The sequence below is a fragment of the Corvus cornix genome, chromosome 2, assembly GCF_000738735.6.
Source record: "Corvus cornix cornix isolate S_Up_H32 chromosome 2, ASM73873v5, whole genome shotgun sequence".
NCBI classification, from domain to species: domain Eukaryota; kingdom Metazoa; phylum Chordata; class Aves; order Passeriformes; family Corvidae; genus Corvus; species Corvus cornix.
This window is the reverse complement of record NC_046333.1, coordinates 146806908-146834194: the sequence shown is the minus strand read 5'-3', so window position 1 is coordinate 146834194 and position 27287 is coordinate 146806908. Positions and strand designations below refer to the sequence as shown.

Below are 27287 nucleotides of genomic sequence, written 5' to 3'. Positions count from 1 at the left end.
AATATAATTGTAGAAAGGCTTGGGTTGGAAGGGATGTTAATGACATACCCAATGTATACCATACAATCCCGTATTTTCTGTAAAAAACTGAACTTGGTGACACTCGTGCTGATGTAGGAATCCTTTAAACTAAATGTTGCTTATCTACTTTGGAAAATACTAGATATCAAACATTTTAAAAGCCTTGGTTGTGTTGTTCAGAATCATTGTGACTTACACTAATTTTTTAGTCTTTTGTGTTTACTTGAAACTTTAACCCTGGCTTTTAGGAAAGAACTCAATTCTGATTTAATTTAGCATAAGTTTGGGGTGTTCCAGCATTTCAGATGACAAAATGCAAAATGAAGCTAAACAACTCCAAACCTGGTGGAAACAGCAACAGGAAAGACTCTGCTAATTCCCAGGTTTGAAATTTGGCGCTTTTATGTTGTGTGGCGGGGACTTAGTTCATCTTTGATGTCTGACCTCTGTTGAGTATATTCTTCCCCTGATCAAACCTGGCTCAAATCCTATTTAAGAATGACATCCTCATGAATTAGTCTGTTTTGGTTTCCCCAGCTGGCATTATGGGAGTCATAAGCCTATGTAGGAGAGCAGCTTGTCTATATAACCCAGTTCCATGCTGGGACAAAGTAAAAACCTGCCACCCGTCCTCTGTTTGACTTGCTGGATTTGCCACCCTGTTTTGCCTAAGGATGGTCCTGGATGTGGAAGATACAGCTTACTTGATAAGTAATGCAGTGAGTATGCAGAGGAATGAGTCTATAAGGAGATATAAAAGCTGAAAACTAGAGTTTTGATGGAGTATAGTTCAGAGAGCAGCAATGCTCATCTCTCCCCATGTACAAGGGGCTTAGATCTTGATTCAGTGCTTCAGTTGTAACTTAAAATTGATGTAATTGTGTAATTAAAAAGAAACTAGATTAAATGTAGAATGGTGTTGCCTAGAATCCTTATTTTCAACAAAATTTGCAGTGCATTCCTTGTATCAAATTAAGGAGCTGAGATTTAGATTGAATTATTACCTGAGATATTGGAAGAGGTTTTTTAAAAAGGTTTTTGCAGAGGCTGTACACCTCTGATTTCTACAGCATAATTTTAATAGATTTGAATTTAACTTGGATTTTGCCTCTGGGTGTTACTGCCTGGAACAAGTCAAGCAAGCCCTGCAGCAGCAGGCAGTGGTGAATGACATGGATCGTATCTGTGTCCTGTGCAGTAAATAAAGGATTCTGGTGAGATGCAAAGACTGGCTGCTACCTATATAATTCTTTGATTGTTATGTGAGTGTAACTGTACTGTAAAAAAGTGTCAGAAAGAACAGTAAGTTTGTGATTCCCTTTATACACATTGGCAAAATACCAAATTGTTTATATTCATCTGAAGTTCAAGTGCAAAAGAAACAAAAACTTTTCCATCTTTTGTGTAAGTCACATCGAACTTAGAGATCCAGAAGATGGTGCTCAGGGGGACTTTGGTTTGTTAATGATGGTGTCCTTGGCTTTAAGATCAATAAGTAGTATAAACTCCTGTTATCCCAAATAATAGTGGTTTACTTCTTAATGTTGTTTTTCTGATAAGCACCACAATAATGTCATGGTTATTTTGTTCTATTAGCAAACTTCAGACAGTTGGGTTTATGCTCAGGTCTGAACATCACAAGCCAAGAAACAAACACATGGCTGTCACTTTTATTGGGGAAGGCTACTGCCATCACAAGGCTTCACAGTATAATAAATCTTTATGGCAAATAAGCAAGTACAAGCTACTCAATGCTGCTTTCTTTGGGGAATAGTGGTTATTTGCTCAGCTAGAGTTCATTTCCTAGAAATCAGAAATATTTCATCTTGGTGACTTGTACTTTTGCAAATGTTGAGAGTCAGAGTTGTAAGCTCCTGTTATTTTAGGTGTCACTACAACAAACTGCTTTCTTTATGTTTTCTTATCCTGCCTTTTAATGTGGTTAAAGTGTTTAACTATTCCCTCAGCATGTGGTTAGAGCTAGCAGCTTGAGTGCTTCTGTAGTTGTATGTGGGCTGGAGTAGGTGACAGTCAAATGTAAAATGTTATCACAGAGCCCCCACCATGGGGGAGAACAGGGGGTGTTAGCATAGGATTGCAGAGCATACCCTGGGATGGGGCAGGACCTGTGCTTGTGGTCGATCAGGGTCTGCTGCAGCAGCTGTGGAGCACTTGGACAATCCCTGACAGTCTTCCTGTTCTCTCCCAGGAGCAAGATGTGGAGACCGTGCACGGCTCAGTCCGTGTCACCATGTGTGGCACTCCCAGGGGGAACCGCCCGGCCATCCTCACCTACCACGACATCGGGCTGAACCGTAAGTAAGCTTTAATTACCAGCACAGGTTCTGTGACAGCACTGCCATAATCAGAGGTGAGAAAGCAGCAGTGGCTAGGAAACCCTTCCCAGGTCCTTGTTTGTTTGTGTGCATTGGAAGCTGTTAATGGCACCTAACTCTCACAGCAAGTGTAATTCTCAGATTTTTTTTTTTTTTTAATCCTTGTGCAGTAAATAATTGGAATGTTTCAGTTAAAGGGGCAAAAGATCTCTGGTAGTTCATAGCAACTGTGTATGAATGCTGCAAAAAAATCTTAAGAGGAGGCTGATGGTATATTACCAGCAGGACTGAAAAAACAACCCTGCTGGGGCTTTGGGTCCTGTCTGATAAGCAGTCTCGTGCTGCTTGGATTTATATGCATTATATGTCAAGTCAGTATGAAATGAGTGCTGGCTTTGTGTCCTTAGCCAGCCTTTTATCTCATCTGTCATATAATGAGCTAATATCCAGACCTGGTCTAGTTTGATCTTTTGTCAGACATACTTGTTGCACACAATTCACTGTTTCTTAATCAGCTATCAATATTTAAAAACACCTGCAGATCTTGAAAGTCTGGCTATTGCAAGGGGGTGAATATTACTAGTAAGACAAAAAAATCTGCTTTCTTGCCTGTGTTTTGTGGAATTGTCTTTAGTTTTGATTTTCAGTGAATCAGGGCAGAGAAAATCTGGAAGTTAACTTTGAATTAGAGCTTTTTCTTTCCAGAGTTACAAAGTTTTCCTGGACTTGCATATTCTCCTAAAGCTGATTTGAGCTAAAAGCATTTTATATTCTGCCAAGATATTTTGCATATATATTGTGTGAGGACATTCAGAAACACACACAGAATATTGAACCATTTTCTAGGCATCTCAAAGATGGTGCTTTCCACACCAGAAGGAAAATATCCTAATGCTTTCCCCGCATGAATATTTCTTCATAAGATCACCTCAAAACTTGGAGCCTACAGCACTGAGTGTCCCAGAAGGATGATTTTTGTCTTGAGCTGTCTGCAGCATCTGATCACATAATGTTTAACTTCTAATATTTGGGCAAAAGGTCAAGCCACAATCTTATCCTTGAATATTCTTTTTTCTCCATTTGTTTTGACACAATTTTAAAAAAATTAAAAGGACAAGGAAATTGATAATTTAATCTAAGACAAAACCTGGGATGAATACCCTTGGCTACATTTTGTTAGTATTTTAAGTTTGCATAAAGAATATTTTTTTGAGGAATTAGGTGTACCAAGCAAATACTTCTAGTAGGTACAAAAATAACTTGGACAAACCTTAGCTGACCTGATCGATTCAACTTTTCATTAACCTGCAGGGTAGGTGAATAAATTATTTTTATAGCTGAAAACTTAGTATTTCCTTCAGCATAATTATTTCATATTTTCTTTCCTTCCCAAGATAAAACTTGCTTCAATCCTCTCTTCAACTTTGAGGATATGCAGGAAATCACCCAGCACTTTGCAGTCTGCCATGTGGATGCACCTGGCCAGCAGGATGGAGCACCATCTTTCCAGGCTGGGTGAGTTCTCTGGGAAAAACAGCCCATGCTTTCATAGTTATCCTCTTTTTGGAAAAAGAGTCTTGATCTTTGATTTCATTAAAAGGTACTTGCAGCAAGCACAGTAGTTGGCTTTTGAACTTAAATCCTGACACTCCATTTCTAAAGTACTGGAGTTCTGGGAGCTCTGTTTGGTTGTGCCAGTTCACAGTAGACTTTGGGGCTGCAGTTTTGTGTTTTAGCTCTGATAATGAGACTGCTCGTAAAGCAGTTCCTTGACAGATGTCTACATCTTGTCAATTCAAATAGTGAATTAGCTTATTTTGTAATGACATCCTGAATAAAAAAATACAAAATTAAACTATTACTGTAAATAAGACAGGCATTAACCTCTACATAATGTCCTTCCTAAATCTGTGGTCTTTGTGAAATGGCAGCACGGTAGATGTTAAGTTGATAACCTACCTGGAAAATCCAAGTTGTTAGGCAATAACAAGGTGATGAACCCCCCCAGAATGTCATATCTGCATATTCCTGACTGTACCACATCCAATGCTGTAACTCTTGGAAACCTTGAGCACTGTCATTGCCAAAAGGCTTGGCCTGTTTAGGTCAAATGAGAGAGGTTTACCTTGAGATGCCCCTTGGACAGGAATCAGCTTGGCTGAGGAAGGGAGCAGCCAACATGCCAAGGGGAGGATTCAAGGCAAGGACCAGTTGTTCTGTGAGAACTACGTATTAAGGAGCTTATAAGTACTCTTATTGCATGAGCCAGTCTATTTCCCTGCTTAATTTTTAAGCTGGTCTGATGCTGTTGTTAGCTGCAATGCCCCAGTTGTCTATCAGAGCAGCCTACAAAGCTATTTCAGTCATCCCTTCTTTGCATTTGTTTAAATCATGAGCTTTTAAGTGCCTTAGCCCTTGTGTCCTGGACAGGTGTTATCGCTTCTGAGTTGTCAGCTGCAGAGGGCAGCCGTCATGATCTGTGGCTAGTAAAGACTTCTGCTTGACAAAATCATGATGGCCGTGTAAGAAGCTGTATTATGTTTACCTGCCCTTCAACTGGGAGACCAGCATGCCTAAATTAAGTCATAGAATTATGGCTTGGTTTAGAAGGGAAATTTACAGGTTATCTAGTCCAACCCCCCTGCAATGAGCAGGGACAACTTGATCAGATTGCTCAGAGGCCTGTCCAACCTGACCTTGAATGTTTGCAGGGGTGGAGCATCCACCACCTCTCTGGGCAACCTTTTTAAGGGTTTTCCACCCTCATTGTAAAAAAACTTCTTCCTTAGATTTAACTTAAATCTACCCTCTTTTGGTTTAAAACCATTACCCCTTTTCCTATCACAACTGGCCCTGCTGAAAAGTCTGTCCGCCTCTTTCTTATAGGTCTCCTTTAAGTACTTTAAGTAAGTAAAAAAATAAGAAAAGCTGCAATAAAGTCTCCCAGACCAAAGCTGTTGCAGTAACACTAGCTTTTGTCATTACAAGGTTTAATATACCAACAAGAAAATCTAAGAAAATAAAACATTTTGCAGTCCTTGGTGGTTTTTGCTTGTTATATTTTGGAGGCTAAGCTAGAGAATAATTAAGTGTAATTCTGATGGGAAGCAGAGATTTAAATACATCTTAGGCAGATGTTTTCCAGCTCTACTGTGGGTAGATTTTTTTTTTTTTCCACATGATACTCAGTTGAGATTTTGCTCAGAATTTCCTTCCCTCAAAGTTTTGTTTCTGCTTTGAAGAAGGCCAGGAGCAGTAAGAAACAGCTGTTTTTATTGAGCTTTCCTCAGCAGCTTCATAGCCTTTCTTATGCCTTCATTTTCTCCATCAATAGTAATGGAAAGCTGTTCCCATTTATCCTATGGTAATGTTTGTGTCCCTAAAAACATGCATGTAAGTTTTTTGCCAAATATCTGGAACTCACTTCTGTAGTCCCTGATTCTGAAATACAGGGGAACTTTTTTGTGGTGGACCAGCAATACAAACCCAGTGAATGTGGTTGGAAACTCATCTCTCTGGTTCAAACTTTTTCATAAGGTCATAATGTTAACTCTCCTTGGGAAAGATTCATTGTGGTCTATTTTGTTCTTAGACATCCATTGTCCTGTAACACATAGAACATATATAGATTATGCTCCTGTTTCTGCTAAATTACTTGTGCTTGCTCCTGATTTAAATTCAGCTCGTACACACAATGATCTCATGATGACAGCATTTGCTATTACATCTACAGTGATCACTGTCTCTAAATATGCCAGTGTACACTGCTGGATGTGGTGTAATAACTCCTCAAAAACATGCTTGTCGTAGGTATGTGTATCCCTCCATGGATCAGCTGGCTGAAATGATTCCTGGAATCCTGAAACAGTTTGGGTGAGTGCAGAATTGTTTACTTATTTTTCTCATTCTTCTCTCTGTGGCTCACTGAAAGAGCAGGCATTTGCTTTGGCCTGGCTGTCTGGCATTTTGTTTGCTCAAACTACACTTGTGGTTGTTTTGGATTCCTGTGTTACAGATGGATTGCTTTTGCCTTGGTTTCTGAAAGAGCTTATTTTTTGGCCCTTTTTGAAATGTCTGTTTATTTTTAAACAGGAAGCAACTTAGGAGAAATCCCATGTGCCTAATTTAGGGGCTTCCTCCAGTATTCTCTGCATCCCCCTCGCAGGGGCAGGGCACAGACAATCTGTTCTTCCCACTGTAGCAGCCCACGTTTTCCTGTGTGGTTAAGCAGGAAAAAAAAAGCACAGTCCCATCTGAAGACATTTACTGTTTTCTTTTCTGTGGCTTGAATGTCCTAGGGGGTCTGTCTGACCTCCCTAAGCCTCTTCTACTACCAAGAGTAGATGCCAGGTTACCAGTTAAAACACCTGGTGGCAGTGTTCCTGGGTTGTCTACCTGCACCATGTTTGGGGGTTGTTTTCCCTTAAAGCTCAGCTTTAGTAGGAGCTGTAGGTGAGAAAGATGCCCTTTCTGTGGAGTTTGTGCTCCTGGTACACAGTGGAGAGGGCAGGTAGACACCTCCAAGGGGTTTTCAGAACAAGGAGAGAAAACTTGGCATTTAGGTTTAGGCAGCTTTGGAAAACAGAGGCTGGACCAGCTCCCCAGTTTAGACATTGCTCAGTTATAACCAGCTCTTACTGCAGACCAGTTTACCTCACTACCTCTTTAGGGGATGTGTATTTTTTGAACTGCCTAATGTCAGGCACAGAGCTGTCAGTTCTGTTGCACTGCACAAAAAAATGTGATCAATAACATCAGCATCTTGAAAATCAATTAAACTGGAGTGTATTTACAAAGTCCTAATGAGAATGAAAACTACCCTCAGGTATTTTCCTAAAAGCATTGAATAATCTGTTTTTCTGAGTGCTTTTGTCTAGCCTTCCCTTCCATGTATTCTCTAAGACCTTGAAGGTGATGCTTTAAACCTGATCTCAGTTAATGCAAATATTTGGTTTGTTTCTGCCCCGTTTGGTTATGAAGTTTAAAGTTCATCACCCCAGTGACTGGGTAGCAGGAGATGTTTCCCTGCCAGCTTTCTTTTAGAGAGGAACCAGAGCCCCAGTTGGATAGCTGTGATGGGGAGGCAGGGAGAGTCCAGGGAGGGGGGAGCTTTGTATTCAGGCTGCAGATTTCAGGTCTGTATCTTACAAGTTTTCTGGCAGAGACTAATCATTTCCTCCCAGGATCAGAATAATGCTGTGGCTGCTCAGTATATTTACTTAAAGATAAGTGAGGATGGCTGCTGCCCTGCAATGCACGAGGACCAGGGCCCTCCAAGAATTGCTGGGGCCACTGACGTTGCTGAGGGCTCACAGCTTGCCCAAACTGAGCCCACCCTTCTGTAGATACACACTGGCATGGGAAAGAGGAAGGCTACTGATGTAATTTATTTTTAGCACTCTTCCTCATTTGTCTCTTCTGTTTTATTGCTGTGCAGGCTGAAGACCATCATAGGAATGGGAACTGGAGCTGGTGCCTACATTTTAACCAGATTTGCTGTAAGTTTTGTGGAGCTTCCCTAAAGCCTCAAACCCAATTTCCCTCACGTGTTGTTGTCCCCATAGCGTGCATGGAGAATTCCTGTTCTGCTGTGCCCAGTTGAGTATGCAAGCCAGGCTTTTAAGTGAAATACCACAATCTGCAGGATAGCTAATCCAGAAGACCTAGATTTTCCATTTTAAGGCCTGGGCTCTACCCAGTTAATTTGCAGAAGGTTTTTATAATGGGAGTTCTCTATTTAAACTGAGGGTGGAGAAAAAGTTAAATCCTAATGTTCTCCAGCTGTTCAGTTGAACTTCTCTAATGAAATTTTTTTTCCCCCATACATATGCTTGTTTTCTGCAAGATAAAACTGGACCTACCACTTTCCTCCACAGGACATTATTTGCTAATTTAATTTTTTTGCTGACTGTCAAGTTGCAAAGGATATCCTAAATCTTCTCTTTTGCAGTTAAACCATGCGGAGATGGTGGAGGGATTAGTTCTCATTAACGTAAACCCTTGTGCTGAAGGTTGGATGGACTGGGCAGCAACTAAGGTAAACATCTTTAAGTTAGAAAAATAAATGTTACTGCAAGCCTGCGGAACATGAGGAGCTTGGCAATCTTGTATGTCAAGGCACGGCTGCAGATACAAAATATCCTGGGGTAACTCCTTTGGGGTTTATTCTTCCATTTGCAAAAATACTTCATACAGAGCTCGTGATAAAAATAAGTACTTTGGGAAAACAGATACAGATACATGTGGTACAATGGAGCTGCTGGGACAATTCTTAAGAGCTCATAACTGGGGGGGAGAACAGTTTACCGTGACATGGTAGTTTTGGAAACATCTTTCTTGTCCATGGCTTTGTTTACCAGCACAGTCTAAAATATGAAGTAGAGCACACAAAAATGTCCAGAACAGCATCTTCCATGTTTCAATCATCTGAGCCTTAGATGCCAAAAGGACTCAGAAAAGAGCATTAGTTACAGTAACTGTGGACAGATTGTTCATACAACCAGAAAATGTTGACATAAAAGAAACTCCTAGGAGAAGCTTGCTGAGCTAGGATGGTAACATTCTTTCAAGGCTTAGTTACTAATTATATTCCCAGGTGAAATTTATCAAAATACTTTGACAGACAAACTTACTTAAATGAAATGTAGTAACTTTTCCATGCTGAAATGAACTTCTGACCCATTTCAATTCTCACCCAATTCCTCACTGCCTGAAATTCTTACATATCTGTGCCTCTGCCTTCCACCTCTCAAGTATTACTCACCTCAAGAGTACAGCAGGTGCCTTATATTCTTGTGTCCTTCCAAAGCAGGAGCACTTACTGTGGGTTGTGAGCTTATGGTACCAGTTCCATCTCATTGTTAGGGTGGGTTGTTGGGGAAGAGAGTGGGCAGTGGGGTTAAATGACACCCATCTGGCTGGTTTGCTTGGTGTTCCTACAGGGAGTGATTCCCTATACACCTATGCCTCTAGTAGTGTGTTCCCTATATAACTGCATTAGTGAAGACATCTGATGAGAATGACTCAAATGTGAACCCCTAAAGGTGTTCTAGTTGGATGGAGGGGCAAAATATCATTTTAGGGTATTGTACATGTAGAGAGAGCAGGGAAACATCCACTGGTCTATTTATGGGTAATTGGAAGGTGTCATTTGTTCAGGGACTGTGTCAGTAGCAGATACTTAGATAATCTTGCTGTTCAGATTTCAGGTTGGACAAACGCTTTGCCAGACATGGTCATTTCACATCTATTTGGAAAGGTAAAGTTCAAAAGATTCCTCTGGTGTATTCAGTCATCTGTATTTACCTCCTGGGGCTGGGATGGAGGGGAAAAGCCTTCACTTAAACAATAAAGGATGAAGTGAAACAGTGAGATAGGATTCACACTTGTGTCCCCAGCATTTTGAGGGTGTGTTCTGCCATGGGTTTGCTGTGTCCTGAGTACTCAAGTGCATCTCAGCTGTGAAAACTCTAGTAGGGGCAGCTCCCTGTCTAGGCAGCCAACACTTAAACGTGAGTATATGGTCATGTTCTGAGCTGAAAAACCCCTCAGTGTTTTTATATAATATACGTGTAACTCTGTGACAGCTGGTTATTAGTGTTAATGGCGCTCTTCAGTGCAAGCCTTATGCAAAGTGCTGGACTGTTTTCTGAGGCTACTTTGCTGTGCTTGACATTGTTAGTAAATGCAATGGAAAACTCCATTCCAGCAGAACAAGGAACTAATCTATAAAGACTTTAGAACCCAACTGTTTGAAAATGTTATGATTGAAGTCCTCAAAGCTTAGTTATTTACTATTGTGAAATTGAGTTCCACGTTACATGTTTGTAAGCCTTCAGCATCTGCTTTGCCCTGGAAACATTTATTAGGCTTCTTACCCTGAGTCTTCTTTTTTTGTTTAGTTTAAAACCTCACACTTGTCTGACTGTAACTATCTGCACTGTGTTTTGCAATTGTGAGACTTTAACATTACAAAATCCTGGAGTTTTAAAGAAAATTTCGGTATTGCAATCAGAAGATAATATTAATTCTGGGTGACTTCACTGGGTGCTGGAAGTGGTCCCTTCCCTCAAGGTGCACACACTCCTGTTGTCCAGATATGAGTCTGATACACAACTACTGTGACATGTCTTCAGATCCTTTCAGAAAATAGCCCCTATTCTGAATGATTGTGTCTCCACTTTAGGAAGAGATTCACAGCAACCATGACCTGATCCATACTTACCGTCAGCATATTATTAATGATATGAATCAAACCAACCTTCATCTCTTTGTCAACTCTTACAACAGGTAAATACATTTACCTGATTTCTAACTGGAAACTTTTTTAAGAGGCTGTCCAGCTCTTTAGAGACACTACTTGTGTGGTGGGATTACATGTGTTCCCCCAGTATGAAGTTCTGCTTAACAGTGCCTTTAGGGATCTCAAGCGGTTTGCTTATTGGAGAAGGACCTTGTGCACTTGTGGGGTGAAAGATTGTGCACTGGGACTGAACTAAGACATTGATCCTTCAGTCTAAGTGTGGCTCTATATCAGTTATGGAGGCTACAATATATATATCAGATTAAATTAACATGTGAGTGTCTGTACTTTCTCTAAACTAGAAGAATATAGAAGTATCTATAGAATTCCAGTGTATCAAAAGCCTTTGTCCTCTCTATTTTTTTTTTTTTTTTTTTTTTCAGTCGGCGAGACCTAGAAATTGAGCGCCCTGTTCCTGGAGTAAATGTTGTCACCCTTCAGTAAGTATTTTATTTGAGAGGTTACTGCAAGTCAGGGGCTGCCGTTAGGAAGAACTCCTCTCTTCAGATTTGGCAAACATATTTAAATTGAAAGTTAAGTCATTCCCATCACTGTGCATCCTGTCACTGTGCAAAATTTGGGCTTACAAAGTACTTGAGAAGTTGGTGTACTTAGCTTCATGCAGAAATACGTTATAGTTAATGGAAACTGTAGCTCTGAAGGTGCTTGAGCTGTGCCTATACAACCAAAAAACCCCAACTTAAAACCATTTGAAAACCAACCAACCAAAAGTATTCAGGAAGATAAAGCAGGTATGAGAATGACTGACTGACTGTCAGATTGTCTGCTAATGGCTTTTTGCTTATGCTACAACTTATGCAACATAATAGGTGTCAAGTCCTTCCTAGCTCAGCTGCTGATGGTTATGCACAGGAGACTGTTCCTCTGACAATCTGGTTGGAATTGGATGGACAGATCCAAAAGTTGGAGCTCAAGGGCCTGGAGGGTGGTAGGCATGAGACTTTGATGCTGATGCCCACATTCAATTTCTTGTAAAGCAAGGAATAAGAGCACTGTCAAGGGCTGATTTGCTGCCAGCTGGAGAAGAGATCAGGTTCTCAGGCAAGGAATGTCAGTGGATCCGCAGCTAACGCAGGATTTGATGTATGTTTAAGGTGTCCAGAATACAAACCAAATCCTTTCCACACACTTAACTGTCTCACCCTTCCAGAGACACAAAATGCAGCTCAGGGCAAGTCCGGGCTGGGTGGCAGAGATAACACCACTTGTGTGTGCTTCTTTGCAGGTGTCCTGTCCTCCTGGTGGTCGGTGACAGCTCCCCGGCAGTGGATGCTGTGGTGGGTACCTCGAGCCATCCTTTGCCACGCCTGCTGAGGGTGGGTGGGGGCGAGCCAAGGGGGCTGCATGAGGCCAGCAGAGCTCCTGCCACACAGCAGCCCTGCTGGCTACCAATCCAGCCTAGTGGCTCTCCTCTTCCAGACCGCAGGAGAGCTGCCATTAATTCCATGCTGTTTTTCCCCCTCTGCTGTGCACCATTTATTTAATAGCTACCACGTTAGGAACAATCACCACAGCAGTTCCAGTGAACCGCAAATATTTTCCTTTAGAGAGGAATCTGCTGCTGGTATTTTAACTTGCTGTGTGGTGCTGGAGCTGTGCCCTGGGTCACTCTGGAAGTGAAGAACTTTTTTGACCATTATAACTCGCCCCAGATGACTGGATGACTTCAAATGTTGTGCCTTAATGGGCATGCCCGGTCTGCTGGCCCGTGGCCACATGGCTGCTCACCACTTGGGACGCTACCAGATGACCCCAAATCACAAGATAAACAACACTTGTTTCCATTGAAGTCCCAGAAACAGATGAAAAGTCTCCAATTCCCAACTATGGGCTTGTACATGGAAAAAATGCAGTTAAAAATGTGAGATGACCTACTTGGGTTTAAAGATATGTATTATGTATACATAGTCTTCACACAGAATCGTAAGACACTCAGTTTAGGCTGTGTTAGGCCAGAAAACAAGGTGTTAAATCTGTTTTCATGCAAGAGTTCATAATTAAAATCTTGTGTACAATGTCTTATGCTGCTATTCTTTTATATAGGTTGAATGCAACTCAAAGCTGGACCCAACAAGGACCACACTTCTGAAGGTAATAACAAAACCTGTGCTTTTTAAAGTAAACATTCTTCTCATGTAAAACCATTATATTGGTTTGGATTAGCTGAAAAAGAAAAACCAGGGTGATGTGTTGCAATACCAATAACACAGTGAGAATCCAATTCTGATGTGAAAAGAGAGCTCCTTCAGGCCGAGAGTATTTTAGTGGAATAAACAAGACTAGGGGCTTCTTGTCAGAGTTAACAGCAGGGAATTTCTCAGCTTCTCCATTTTAAAATAGTAAGGATGAGAGTTGAAATGTTCAGTATTTCACATACCCATAATGAATTTGACTAGAGCTGGCAAAGCTGATCTTGAGATATTTTGAAAGGTTTGAAAAAACTGTGACCAGAGTAGGAGTGCAAACAAGTTCATTCTGTTCCTGTGCTTTCCTCTCAGCAGAAGTGGCAGGTGAATTGACAGCTAATCTATCAGCCAGTTTGGTCATCCTGCCTTTTATGAGGGTACAGTCCAGGATATCTTAATGCTATTTTCCAAAAACAGTTGATAAAATGCACTTCCAAACAGCAGAACGTAATGCAAAGGCTGCGGCTGATATTTGGCATTCAGATAATGGGGGCAATCTTCAGCTTGTTACTGATGAAGTAATAGCATGCAAACAGTGAAACAAGTTTAGTCATGCTTTGCTGGGAACTTCTACTGCATCTCTTTATTGAACTGGCCAGTGAAAATTATAATAAAGATTTTAAATTTTTTTTTCTCTTAACATTGAGGAGTTACACTGCTGCCCTATAATGTGGTGTGGCAGACACCCTAAAAAAGTTATTGACATCATCTCAGACCTTTTATCAGTGGCCAGCCTTTGCTCAGTCCAGGGATATGGCTGATGCCAGATCCTGCTGCAGGCCTGTTTTGCTGCTAATTAATCCTAGACAGGATTTGGGGTTTCCTGTAATTTACAACTCTACTGTTTTCAGCCTGTAGTATTCCTTGGAACAGGACTGTTTTTGTTGGGTTGACTTTGAGGGGTGGAGTGGCAGGAAAAATGAAATGCTCCAAAAATATTTCATGCACTCAAGATAGCTTTTCTCATTTGGCTTTCCCTGCTTCCCTTGGCAAGTCAGGCTGGTGCTTGCCATCCGCGATCTGAGCAAATCGTTTTTCCCTCTCACCTCTGAGCTTTAGGTGTTTGTTTTCTCTACCCTGTTTGTCATCCAGGTCAATACAGAGTCATGTTATTGTAGTTCAGAGCTGACCTTGCAACCAGGACTAATAGGCTGGTTTCTAAGAAACTGGTAATTGCTGCCCAGCAAAAACCATTTGTAGCTCCAGCTGCTGCTTTGCCTGAGCGTCAGTCAAGACACTTTGTGGTTTTCTGGGGTGCAGTCACAGCATTCATAAACATTTAACAGCTTGCTTTGATATGTTCATCCACGTGTATGTTACTCACGCAACAAAAGGAAGTGTTTTCTCTGGCAGATAGCTAAAAAGGTCATTTCAATATATCTGTCTAAGCATAAGTGAGTTCCTCTGGCATTGCACTAACTGGCTGTTCTCATCCCATTTCAGATGGCTGACTGTGGCGGGCTCCCCCAAGTTTCCCAGGTAGGATTTGGCTGGCGGAAATCCTACTAATCATGTTCTGCAGCGTGTCAGACTGCAACAAATGAGTGTTTTCCTGTAGAGTACTTGCTGTTCCCAAATGTCAGCCAAAAGGATGGTTATGATTTCATGAATAATGATGTCAGTTGGTCATCTGAGCTTTCTTTTTTCCTTTAAAGAGCAATGAAGTGCAAAACTAAGATTGGGAAGGGATATTATTTTCACTAATAAAGTCTTAACCAAGTAAAGACCTGAGGTGGGAATGCAGAGGTATTATTTTATGCCTATTTACTAAGATAATGTGAATTAAGGCTTGAGCCACTAGCATTTTAACAACATTCTTACTTGGAGTATTTATAGTATACATCAGGAAAGTGGGAGACAGGAAAATAACAGTGCTGTGTTCTTACATACACTGACTCAGCTTGACTCTGGATGAACTGGAGTTTCTAAAACACATTTAGGCATAAGTTCCAAGCTGCTAGTAAAGGCTGGCAAAGTTAAAATTTACCTGCACTTTTGTGTTGCCTCACTAAAAGAGCTGACTTGTAAATCAGCTTTGGAATGTGATATAACATCTAAACAGATTTCTATGCAATATAATGTGGTGTTTGTGAACTTAAAGGAAAAGCTAAATTTGGAATTGCTTGCAGCTGAAGCCCCTGTACAGGTAGTGTATGCCCCAACAGTGGGAGCTGGGAAAAGGCTTTTTTAAAGCCACATGGTAGTATGTGCATTGCTTCTGTTATAGAGAGTCCATTCTTTGCAGTGGCTCAGAGAATTATGCAAAAAATATTTTCATGTGAAATAATTGAGACTGTAATTGAAACAGGGAGTGCCTCATTGCAAGAATGTCAGTTGTAGGCAGTTGTGCTTGTGTATTCCTGGTGAGCTTTCTTGCCCTATAAACCTAACTATCAGCCTGAATAGCTGAATTTGTTCTCTGCTGATTAGGAATTACTCAATTACTGGTCTTGTATGAACTGCCTTGTACATTTTGTGAGGCCAGTTGTTTTACTTTTGTTCCCTTCAACTGAAGTGAACAGAAGTAAAGCAACTTAGTTTTTTCTACAAGTTAGTTTTGTTCACTTTTGTTGCTTCAGTAACTGCACAAGTAACTAAAGTTTGAGCCAGGTTTAGACCAGTTCTCTTCTCTGGAAATGTCAGTCTCAAATGCGTGTAATCCAATTTGTAAAATAACGGGGTGAAGACTAGGGAGGGGAATGGTGGAATTTTCTCATAAAAGTTTTCATATAGTCAGTAGAACCCAGAAAATATTTAAGATGTCCCTGTTAAGATGGAATCTATAACATTGTGATATAACCTACTGAGCACTGCTTATGATAGCTCTCTCTCTCTTTTGCAGCCTGCCAAGCTTGCTGAAGCTTTCAAATACTTTGTTCAGGGAATGGGATACAGTAAGTATTGGTTTTATGGAATGGTTGATCTTGCTACCGAAGTTAATTGGGCATCTAAGTACCCAGAGAGTCTTTGATCCCAGGTGTGTCGCCCTTTCCCTTTTGGATATGCATTTTCCAGGGGGGGGAAAAAAACAAATGCTGTATCTGGGCAAAGGGTTTTCAGATCAAGTGATGTTATTAGAGAGCTTTGTAAATGGCTTATACCCACAAATACCTCTTTTACTTTATCTCAGTGTTTTTAAGGTGGATATCTGTAATAGTGTCCCCTCGTGGCATCACAGGATATGGTTCATCTACTGCACACAACATTTAAAACCTCATTGGCTCAGAGATTTCTTTGAGTTGTAACTGTTTGTTTTTCCCATATTTGCTTCTGACAGTTGCTGTTGTGTGGTTGCACTGTGAGCCTGGGTTGCCATCAAAGACTGAATATTGGAAAGTGATGGGAGGGGCTGATGAGTCTCTTCAGTTTCCCTCTGGATTCTTGCAGCCACAGTAATGTTCCCTAAAGCTTCCTGAATCCCTCAGCCCTGGCCACTAATTTCGCTGTAATAATTTGGTCTCGTTAAGTACATGCCTGGAGCAGGGGAGGTACTTCCTCATGTGGAAGTACCCTGAAAAGTATCAATTCAACCCTGAAGGCTTCTCCAAGGGTGGTTAAGGCCAAGAGGAAGGCAAGGGCTTCCTTCCAAGCCTGTGAAGCAAGGTATTAATGAAAGACTCTTCTTCCAGTGCCCTCTGCTAGCATGACCAGGCTGATGAGGTCCCGCACCGCTTCTGGCTCCAGTGTAACCTCTTTGGAAGGACAGAGGAGCCGGTCTCACACTGGGGAGGGAACGAGGAGCCGGTCTCACACTGGGGAGGGAACGAGGAGCCGATCCCACACTGGGGATGGTTCCAGGAACCGCTCCCACACAGACACACGGATCGAGCTGACGCCGAACTCGGCAAGCAATGCTGAACAATCAAGCCCCAAGTCCATGGAAGTGTCCTGTTAGATGGCTGTGGGAGGTTTTAACTGGTGGCAGTGTGAAAAAGTAATGGATGCCCCCTGCGTATCACAAAAACATAACTGGTATTAAACTCTAGCTATTCTGTAGGATGAACTCTATTCACCAGGGTCTGAGAGGGACCAAAGAAAAGAAGCATCTCATTTGCTCTATCATTATTCTTGTATCTCAGACAGCTGCTGCTATTGTGCCCTCCTTCAGTGGATGCCAAATTCTAAAGGATACTTGCCAAAAGCTGATGTGGTTGTAAACACTTCAGAGTCAAACTAGAATTGCTCAATACCCTCCTTTAAAATCAAAGCTGTTACAGGCCCCTTTATCTCTTATTCTCTTGAAGTAAACTGGCACAATTTGAGATGAGTTTCAGTGGGGGAGAAAAAAATAACTTCTAAGGATGACTTTAAGAAAAGGAAATGAAACAAATGTGTTATGGCCTAATGTTGAAGCTGGAGTTGAATTCATTGTATATAGCTTGACTTCAAATGATAGAAAAATTAATGTATCGTGCATTTATAGGCCTTCTAATTCATTAGTATTCAAGCCTGTTTTCCTATGTACAATAATATACTACTAAAATAGGCAATTTTAATGTGACTTTGAGATGAACTAAATCTTTAAGGTTTTTCATTTCACATTTTTGAGATTTAGTTCCAGTCTTCCTTTCCTTCCCCCCCCTCCTAGACCCTAAAACCTGCTTAGCCAAATGAGGACAGGATTTAAATTTGGTAAGCAAGGTAGGATTTCCTGTTTAGGAACTTGGGCCAAAGGGTTTACCAAACTGCAGAAGTTGGTGTAGCTGTAACAAGTTAGGGTAGCTGTATATGCCAGCTAAGCAGAAACAGCTTGATTTTTCCTTCAGAAAGCTTCTTAACTTTGCAGCTCAAGTTTTTTATGTCCAGCACAATTGTGATAAATTTGGAATTCTGTAAGCAGAGACAGATCCAGCTGTTCTTTGTCAGAAGAGATGAATAACTGTGGAATGGGCATGTAATTAGATACTGTACATTCAACTGCCACTAATTACTAGATTTGAAACTGATGAGATCTCACTGGTGCTGAAAAGCATATTCCACTAAGTAGTGGAGCATCAACACTGTATCTCTGGAATACAGTGTCTAATGACTGTGTAAATGTCATGATCTGCTGGTTCTGCATCTTTGCATTGCTTCCTGATACCTTGGGTTGCTTTCTTTGAAGCTGGTGGCTTGACATCTTTCTGCCGCTCAGAATGTCACAGTTGGGTGTTCTTAAGTTTGTCCTTCCATAGCTAGTGGGACAAGATTTGCCAAGCTCCAGTGCATAGCTGCTGAATTGCGGCCCTCACACAGAAAAAAAGCTCAAATGCCGAGCAGTTAAATAGCAAACGTTAATACTTTGGGATTGCTTGTTCAGAAGAACACCATCTAGGTTACTTTATATTGACTAACTTCAGCTCCTGTGTAGAATATCCATAACGTTTTGTGGGAAGAACAGACAATTTCCAGAAAGAATAAAGCTATTGTGTAAAGTCTATCAAGAAAAGTTTCTTAATGAAGTATTTGTATTTATTTCAAAACAAATAAATTTGTAACTTTGCAAAGTCTGGTGTCTTCATCTTTTACCAGGAGTACAATAATCTTTTTCAGTCCAAATATATTCTTGCCATCCTTTTGTATCAATGAAATCTTTTTGGTTTTGCTCATATCTCTGTCATTCCCTACGTTTTTGCTCAGAACTTTCTCTCCTCCCCCACTTCTCACTCCAGTCTATTCTCAGAAAACACCACATACTTCAGCATTGTTGCTGGCTATTTTAGTACTAAAGGATATAGAAATATATCCTAGAAAAATATTGAGCCATGATACAGAGTACTATTTGCTGTTTGCTTTGTTTTTGTCTCCCTAGATAAAGTACTGTCTAGTGCACAGATCTGTGGTCTGACTTCCTCACTGGAGTTGGTGCAACACTCATTGCATCCTTTCTGATCCCAGTCTTATCTGTAAATCCACTGATGTGATGAGTTCCTCATGAATATCTGGAGTTATTCAGGCCTCTTGACTGAAACTGCAGATACCACTTGGAGTTTCTAAAGCTGGTTCCTTTTGGAGGTGTTAGAAGAATGTAACTTCAGGAATGTAAAGATTAACCTAGTGCCTTCCTTAACATTCCCTGGTTTCAGTGACAGGTGCCTTGATGACTTTGCTGGGTCTATTTTGGGCTGCTCCTTCCTCCTGTATTTCAAAAAATCCTGTGATAGAATGATGCAAAAGCAAATATTTGTCATGTCTGAGCCAAGGCTCTGCTAGATGTGATGATTCAGCAGTCATGACTGGACTGATACCAGCAAAGGACTTGACAGCCAGTGCCAGTGAAAACAGGAGGAACCTGTGCCAGTTCATCTTACAAAAGAAGGGCAAAGTTATGTTCTTTGCTGAGCTTTTCTGGGAATGGCTAATCATTCCTTCCACAAGGACACCATGCTGTGCCTGTCAAGCCTAGGCAGTTTATTTTGGTTTAATGGGGAGGAATGTATCCAAGCCTTATTGCAGCACAAAGGGATCTGCAAGCACTTCTGAGCAGCAGGAGTTGCTAGGACCACTATAAGTGTCAGCTTTGCAACCAAAAGTGTTTATTTGGCAAAGAACACTGTGTTCCTGCACATAAAAGCTGGAGGGCAGTACAGAGGAGTGGTGTCTTCCCTTTTACAAGAAGTTATGACTCCTCTTTCCTTGCAGTCCTGGTCTCCTGGTGTCTTTAACTTGTGCTGTAAATGAAGAGATTAAAGTGGCTTGCAGATTTATTAGAAATTTTTATAAAAACCCAGGCCTTGCAAAAGCGGACTTCTGTGTTATTGTTGGAGACAGAATTAGCCTGGATATTGTAGTGTCATTAACCTGGAAAACATGAGCTGGGGTTTCACTTTTTTCCAAGTGTGAAGGGCCATCAGGGAGGAAGGAGCTACTGTGGCATAGAGGAAATTCTAACTGCATAACAGGAGCTTTCCAGAAAATAACCAGTTTGCCCCTCACAGTGCTTTTGGGGTTATAAAAGAAAACAGAATGGGCTCCCAGGACCCATGAGGCTTCCTGATTGCATTAGTTGTATCTCAGTGCCAAATCATCACTGCAGTGGTGCCCTTCAAAACCCCTTAATACAAGGGATGTCATTGCTGAAATCCAAGTTATTTCCACCTCTGCCTGGCCCTTGGCATCTACTATATAAAAATCTGACTAATCTTCAAGATATCTTTCCCGCTCCCTTTCCTTGCAGAGGGGGTGTGGGAGAGGATGTGCCAATGCCATGTCGTGGCAGCAGGACTTTTGTGCTGAAGGATGCTGCTGCTTTCCTCTTTAAGAGTCTCTATTGACTAAACAGCTGGAAATTTTAACCTAGATATATTTTCGAGGTGTATGATTAATGTCATGTGTTGTGACTGATGGACTGAGCTGGAGTGGAAACTGTTTATAGCAAAGCTGCTTATTTTTTCTCTCCAGTGCTGGAATCCTTTCCCTGTGTGCTTTTGCATCTTGGGCAGAGGATCTGCTGCAATCCTCAGGGTCCCTGTAAGGGGGTCTGTTGCATCCATCAATACAACACATTGAGCAGTGCTGCTTGCGCTGCACATCGAGCTTGGCCCTCCCCCTTCCCACATATTGTCTGCTTTTTTTTCTTTGCACTATTTTGCACTATTTCACATTCACTGGAACAGAAAGCCTCTCCCAGTCTGTCTATATGAACAGCTGTTTTGATGTGTGGATTTAGCGTTTCCACTGAGCCAAATATAGACTTTTTGTTGGTAGCTGATCACTGCTATGCCTAATGTTTAAATAACTGACAGAAAGGATGTCAGGGTATTTTAAGAGCTCCACCCTTCCCCCTCAGCCCTTTGTAACAGACAGACACAGCCTCTCAGTGTTTCTATCTATTGCTTCATTAAGGGCTCCATTCATTTTATAAACAATGCAGCTGCTGACCAGTGTTGGGGGGAAGAAAAAGGAAAAAAAGGCTTCTGATTGCAACTGCCAAACAGTTCAATGTCTGTTCTCTGCAACTCAGTGTGGGATCATTCACTTACCCAGCACTCCTAGGGGCTGGAGGAGAGTTGTTGTTTTGATGTCATTAAAGAGGCAGCCCCACATCCCATACACCCTACATATTTTTGGCACTGGTGACTGTGGGATGTGCATCAAACACTGGATGCAGACATCACTGGACATGTCCGAAAGAGCCCAAGGGTTGGGAAAGGGGTTAGGAGGCAGCTTTTCCTTTGCAAGCAGCAGCACCACAGTGAGCTGTGACCTGCAACAGAGCTGCAAAAAGTATCCTTGGGTGACCTGCCACTCTCTGCAATTGCTTATGGCTAGAGTGGATTATGGTATTGAGGTCAAGGTCAGTGCGTGGAGGGGGTTGGGGGAGGGCAGGGTTGTTTGCTGGGCAGCAGTACTGGAGAAGGGCTGGGGCAGCTCCTGGCAGAGCCTACATGAGCCAGGGCACCCAGAGAAGAGCAAGAGATGCCACCAGCCTGGGCTCTTCATCCCTTGGCTCTGTGTGTGTGTGTACCTCTGTGTGCAGGTCCCCACGAGGCCCAGCCCCCTACAGGCAGCATGCTGGGCAGGGAGGATGGGGCTGCTGAGCTGTGGGTCTGCCCCAGCTGTTGGGCCTGGCACTGGCTCAGGGAATAGCTGACCTGCTTGTAGGGTTTGGTGAGCCTGCCCCATGCAAAGGTGCCACCCAGCCCGTCACACAGCGGTGAGATGCACACTGTCAGACCCACACAGATCTCTCCAGCTAGGAAATTGTCATTTACTGAATGACTGCAATATGTTTTCATTTAGTTTAGTGACCAAATCAAAAAAAATCTGAGTTCTTTATCACCAGCTGCCAATGTTTAACATTGATCTGATCCTATGGTGATTCCCTCCCTGCTGCTCATGTGTGTTTGGGGCAGGGGAGTTCCTACAGAAGTAGAGCCTCACACAGGGTCATCACTTCATCTGGAAAGTGCAAAGTACTCAGGAGATGATGGGTTTCCCAGACTAGTGAAAGCAGCCAGGAAGCCCTTCGCACAAGATTGTGTGCTGGGCAGCTGCCACACAGGTCAGCAGAGGCTGCAGAGGCCAGATGGATCTTCTGGTGCCTGTAGAGACAGCAGTGAAACATGGTACCTTTGTTGAAAGCTATTGCCAGAGGCACAGTTGACTGGAAAATGCTTAAAAATGTAGAGAACTGCCCTTCCTGGAAAAAAAAAGACACACTGAAGGAGAAGGCTGGGGAGAATGAGGAGAAGGCATTTTCTCATGACACACAAGCCCAACTGACCCATCTCAGACACTTTGAGTGGCCTCCTGTCGTGGACTAAGTTCCTGTCAAGGCAAGTAACATACTTCAGGCTGGAAGGCAAGCTCGATTTGTGGAAAAACACTACAGGCATTTTTTCCTAGAATTACAAGGTAGAATCCTTACTGGAGTTAGCTCTGAGGATATGTAAACGAAGTGATATGAAACAATGACTCTTTAATTTAAATGCTTTTCTCCATGTCTTTAGTACCCTTGTTTGAACAATTTCAGTTCGTATGGCTGTTGCAAACAGGTTACTCTTGCAATTTCTCAAGACAGCTGGTAATGAAGACATGCTCAGGCAGTTTGAGTAACCCACTTCAATTTGCTCAAAGACTCTAGACCTCTGTCCGAAGTCCAGTAAGAGTGTTGCAGAAAAAAAATCCCAAATGTTGAGCCAGAAACAGACCAGCAAAGGAATGTGACTTGGGAAATAACTGGCTTTCCCAAGCTGCCAAAATATTCACAATGGAGGAAATGGTCTCAGACCACCAATTTTTTTACCACATTACTGGCTCTTTACTTTTAGGTGTCCTCTAGTTCACAGCTTTGTCACAGATTGCAAATGCACACTCAGACATTGGCCAGGCAAGGAGATTAGAAAAGTAAAAGAAATGTCAGTCACAGACATATTTCACCTTCATTTGCTTGCCTGAACTTCTAAATGAGGTGTGAGTCACCGATGCATTAACCATTTGCCACATATTTAAGATCTTTAAACCACAGCAGCAACGTGCCATCTTAAGAAACCTCACCATGATGCTTTATGAACAAGTAAAGTGTTATATAGCTGGAGTAATTCAGACTGACACTGCCAAACCAATCTGGTTTTCCCATTAATTTTTCATGTATTTCAGTAAATAAAGCTTACAGAAATAACTCTGTCGAAATGTTAAAACTGGAAGGTCACAATTTGAGAAGGTAAATGTATGGGTATGCGCCTCTAGATAGTGAGAACACTGTCTCTGTCAGTTTAATAAGCTGCTTGTTTCAAAATTCCTTCAAGAAAGCTGGGACAAAAAAATCCCAGGGTTTAATTTACAAGATGACACAGTCTTTCTGAATGTTGTAGTTTTCCTGGAATATTATATACGCACAGCACAGCCCTAGTGAACACATCAAAAATACGACAACTGCACTATACCCTGTGTCCAGTGGCATGCACACCAAAATGGTGTTTTAAATTCCAGCCAACACTCTGTGGAAAGGCATTTTAATAAGTTTCATGCCTACTTCTTTAGTGAGTAGATAATGTGCTTTCTGGGGCTCCCAGACAAGGTGGCTTGAGCTACTGTTCTGACTCTGGTGAAGCCTCCACAGAAGGCTAATGGCTATGGTCACTGGAGATAGCTGGAGTCTTGCTGCTCATGCCAACATGAGCAGACCTTCAAAATCCCACCCTTCATCCTTGACTCAGACTACAGGACCAACAGGATGATTGCCATGAGCTGGATGTGTGCCAAACTGTCTTGGTTTAAGCTGCATTGAAAAATTGTCACTCTCATCCTTTCTTTAACCTTTCACTTGACCATTGCGGCAGAGGGGTCTGATCCTGGTATCTCCTCAGTGCTATAATTGTTCTTCCTTAGATGGTGGCATTGCTTTCAGGTCCCAGCAGAGACCTAGGCCCATTGCACAAATGTACAATGAGCATCAGTTCCTGCTGGAGGAGTTTTCACTCTCAGCAGAGGCAAGAACAGTAGGGCCTTGTTGTTGTGGCTCTGAAGTCCTGAGGAAAAGGGAAGCAAAGGGCTGGATCCATGAATGAAAGCCTTTGGGGATCTAGGTCTAGGTCCTCTAGGAATTAAAACAGTAACCACAAAAGTACTTTTGTAAAGATACATGATTTGCCCAGGCACAGAGGGAGTCAGGAAACTGAATCTAAAGCTGATCTGTTGCCTTAGTCCTAGGGCTAATCTGCTTGTAAACATCCATTAAAACAAAGGATCTCAAATGCACCACAGAGTGCAGATCAAGTTAATGGGCTACAAGTGATGCTCTTCCCTGTTCAGAGCCAACCAGTTGCACAAGCAGAGCAGTAGAGCTAACAATGCTTGGTTTCCTATAGATTTGTGCCCAATGTCCCCACAGAACTCCTTTACAGCAGTGTAACAACCACTGTTCCCTGTCTGTGATTCCTTCAGCTCTGCCTCCTCCATGGCTACTTGTTTCTGGCTGGAAAATCTGCTTGAAACCCCCTTTATGCTGCTGCTGGGGTGGGTGGGCCACACTGCAGATGTGCTGGGTGCATTGAGTGCATGGAAGGTGTGCATGGGCTTGACGGGGACAATGTGTGGGCCTCTTCCCTGCCCTGCTCTTTGATTTCATTTTTTATTGCAGGAATTGCAATGCTTCTGAGATCTTTACACTTCTGCCTGCTTTGTTTGACATTTCCCACAAAGGGACTGCCTGACAGACAAACAAGTGAACAGTGTGGCTGCATACGCCTGGTTTCCTTAGGAAACCAGGCTAGAAACAGAAACATCTTGGGTACGTTGGGCAAGATCTGTGGTTTCCAGGCATCCACTTCACTAAAAACTGACACGCACTGGAGCTGCTGGTCATGCATTAGCTTTCAATAGCTTCTTTTATCTTGCAGTGAAAGCCATATGTTTCAGCCACTACAGCATTTGATTGCTGTGGTTACAGCATTAACTAATTGCAAAGCAAAGCAAGCCAATTGAGGGACACAGTTATTTATACATGATCTGGTCCTGTTTTCTTCCTTCCTTATGTGTACATGTAAGACGGAGAAAGACTGACTGTACATATAAACACATATTACACATGCTCTCCTTTTTATGTACCATAGGAACATATATATGTAAATATATACATTTATATATATATTCATGGGCATGTTTCTATATAGTTTTATATATAATATTATATACAACATTATATAGGTGCCTGCACATAATATTTTATAGGTGTGTATATATACACATATAAATGTGTATATATGTATTTGTTTCTATAGATGCACATACATATATGTCTATATATACACACATGCATATATATGGCATTTTAAGATGGACAAGAATTAGAACACAGGGTTCCAAGCCATATTTAGGGGACGTGATTGAGAAAGAGGTCCTAGTGTTGCTTCCCTATAGCATCTCAATACAAACCATTTTTCTTTTTGGAAAACATTGTCATCTTCTTGGCCAAGGCCTCTTTTTTTGTATGTTCACATGGAACTTTTTTACCAAGGGATGGAGTTTGAAATGTAACATTCTCAATCTTGCAAGTGCTGAGGTCTCATGTGACTGGAGGCAGATAAGTCAGATATGACCTCTGCTGTCACATCATCCAGGCCAAGGCAGTCATGAGGCTGAATCTTGCAAAATGCTGGCAGCCTCAGGTTCCTTACCAACAGAGAAACAAAGAGAAGAGGTGTTTTGCACCTGCATTGGAACATGCGGGCAGGGATCATCCTTCTTTTCTGCCACTGGAGATTTCATGGAAGTTTCAAAAAAGAAATAAAGCTTTAAATTCAGGAATGACCTAGCTCTATGAAAAATATTTGGGCCAAATCCTTACATACAAACTAAGATGCTGTTGGTGTTAAGAGCTTTTGAATATATAAAGCAGTTTTCCTAATTGTTTTTACAAAGGTATGGCATTATTTTCAGCCCACTCACAAGAACTTTAATTTATCATAGCCAGAAAAATTTATGTCTCCCAGAAACTAATCAAGCTTCTGCTGCGTTATCAAGATGAAGGCAGACAATTTGCCAGCTGAAAGTAAAGCAAAATTAGCAACTGCACCATCACAAGTTCAGCCTCCATGATCTCCAGATCATGTGTCACTCAGAAGTTTTACTGTGCCACCAGGGATTTTGGAAGGGGATACACAATTCTCCTGTTCATGCAGAAGCACTATTCTGCTCTCCCAAGTGAAGCAATAGCAAATATGTCATGGGGCATGGCTGCTGTACTAACAATTTATTGGAGAAAAAACTGGCTCCACCATCCTTCAGTGATGATAAATTTCTTACCTGGAAAGGTAATGACAGGGTTTTTTTCTTCACTTAGCTGACATTTGCATGTGAAACCATTTCTGTAGAAAATGTTTGGATTGATATTCACTCTGAGTAGAAGCCCTGCTGGAATTAATGCACCAGAAGCTATGCCAAGGGTTGCCTTTCCTCCGGCATCCACACATTCTCAGAGCTGATGGGAAGCCTAACGCCAGTTTTCTCATTTAGCACATCTCCTTTCCCCTACCCCAGTCATGTAAAACAATGATTTGTGTTACTGGCAAGGTGGCAGTGGGAAGAGGGACCAGTGTGCTGGTAACACCATGGGGAGCAGGAGGCAGTGGTAGGCCCTGGACACAGACCACACAACTTCTATCTGATTAAGTGGGTGCATGAGGTCTTGTCCTTCATCTCTTATCTGGCTCTCCACATTTCATCTGCAGAGACAGCCTATACATCACCTGTGGATTAGATTTTCACTCTGGGGTGGCTGTTAGATGACCTATCCTGAAAATATGATTTTCACTCTGGGGCACCTGTTTTGGATTCAGTCAGGCTGTTCAAGATCAGAGCAGGCAGAGAATTGTGAAAATGTTCCTGGCACAAGATACTTTAAGAGACTGAGGTGAGTCCAAGGAGACCAGGACACAGAAGTTCTTGGACCCAGCCTGTAGTAGTGAGAGACAGGCTCATCACACAGAGATTTCAGGAGAAACGTTCTTCTCCCTAGGCTTTTGCCATAAAATTCACCATGGAGTAGGATCTGACTGAGAATAATAGAGAGGTGATTCTAGGACTGATCTCAGTGTGACAGATGCTAGACCTTAGTTGCAAGGGTCAGACCATCAAATTCTGGTGTCTAGTGTTGAATATAAAACATATATATCAGTCTTCCAGCTTAGACAACCACATTCAAGCAATGACAATATGGATGTCTGAATCTTATGTTTAAGCTAATGACAGCCATACTTTTGTTGTCATATTAGTGTACTGTTCCTTCCTATGGGCAATTAAACTGCTGGCCTAGTAAATGACAGTGCCAACAGAACTGTCATTTAAGTCTCAGTGTCTGTACATAAAGGAATTTCTGGCTGCTGGTAATGGATGAAGACCTATTAGAATAAAAAATCCCATTTGTTTAAGGCATCTCCAAAAACCGTGGCAAAACAAAGAGATTTAACATCCTAACTCAGGAAAATAACAAATTTTACA

The 27287-nt window shown here is 41.9% G+C and overlaps 1 protein-coding gene across 2 annotated transcripts in view; it reads left to right on the top strand.

Moving 5' to 3' along the window:
• The window catches only part of NDRG1 (N-myc downstream regulated 1), a 39879-nt gene extending 21527 nt beyond the window's left edge, over nucleotides 1-18352 (top strand). Inside the window, exons 1-14 of one of the 2 annotated variants that reach the window (XM_019289276.3) lie at nucleotides 624-740; nucleotides 2231-2336; nucleotides 3752-3872; nucleotides 6168-6230; nucleotides 7795-7855; nucleotides 8308-8394; nucleotides 9559-9615; nucleotides 10543-10646; nucleotides 11043-11099; nucleotides 11906-11957; nucleotides 12724-12771; nucleotides 14310-14345; nucleotides 15709-15760; nucleotides 16496-18352. In XM_019289276.3, coding sequence (XP_019144821.1) covers nucleotides 696-740; nucleotides 2231-2336; nucleotides 3752-3872; nucleotides 6168-6230; nucleotides 7795-7855; nucleotides 8308-8394; nucleotides 9559-9615; nucleotides 10543-10646; nucleotides 11043-11099; nucleotides 11906-11957; nucleotides 12724-12771; nucleotides 14310-14345; nucleotides 15709-15760; nucleotides 16496-16761 — 1155 coding nt within the window. In that variant the 5' untranslated portion in view covers nucleotides 624-695 and the 3' untranslated portion in view covers nucleotides 16762-18352. Of the gene's footprint in view, nucleotides 1-623; nucleotides 741-2230; nucleotides 2337-3751; nucleotides 3873-6167; nucleotides 6231-7794; nucleotides 7856-8307; nucleotides 8395-9558; nucleotides 9616-10542; nucleotides 10647-11042; nucleotides 11100-11905; nucleotides 11958-12723; nucleotides 12772-14309; nucleotides 14346-15708; nucleotides 15761-16495 lie in introns of those variants that run through there. The other variant, XM_010404740.3, reaches the window with a different exon arrangement.
• The last annotated feature ends 8935 nt before the right edge of the window (nucleotides 18353-27287 follow it).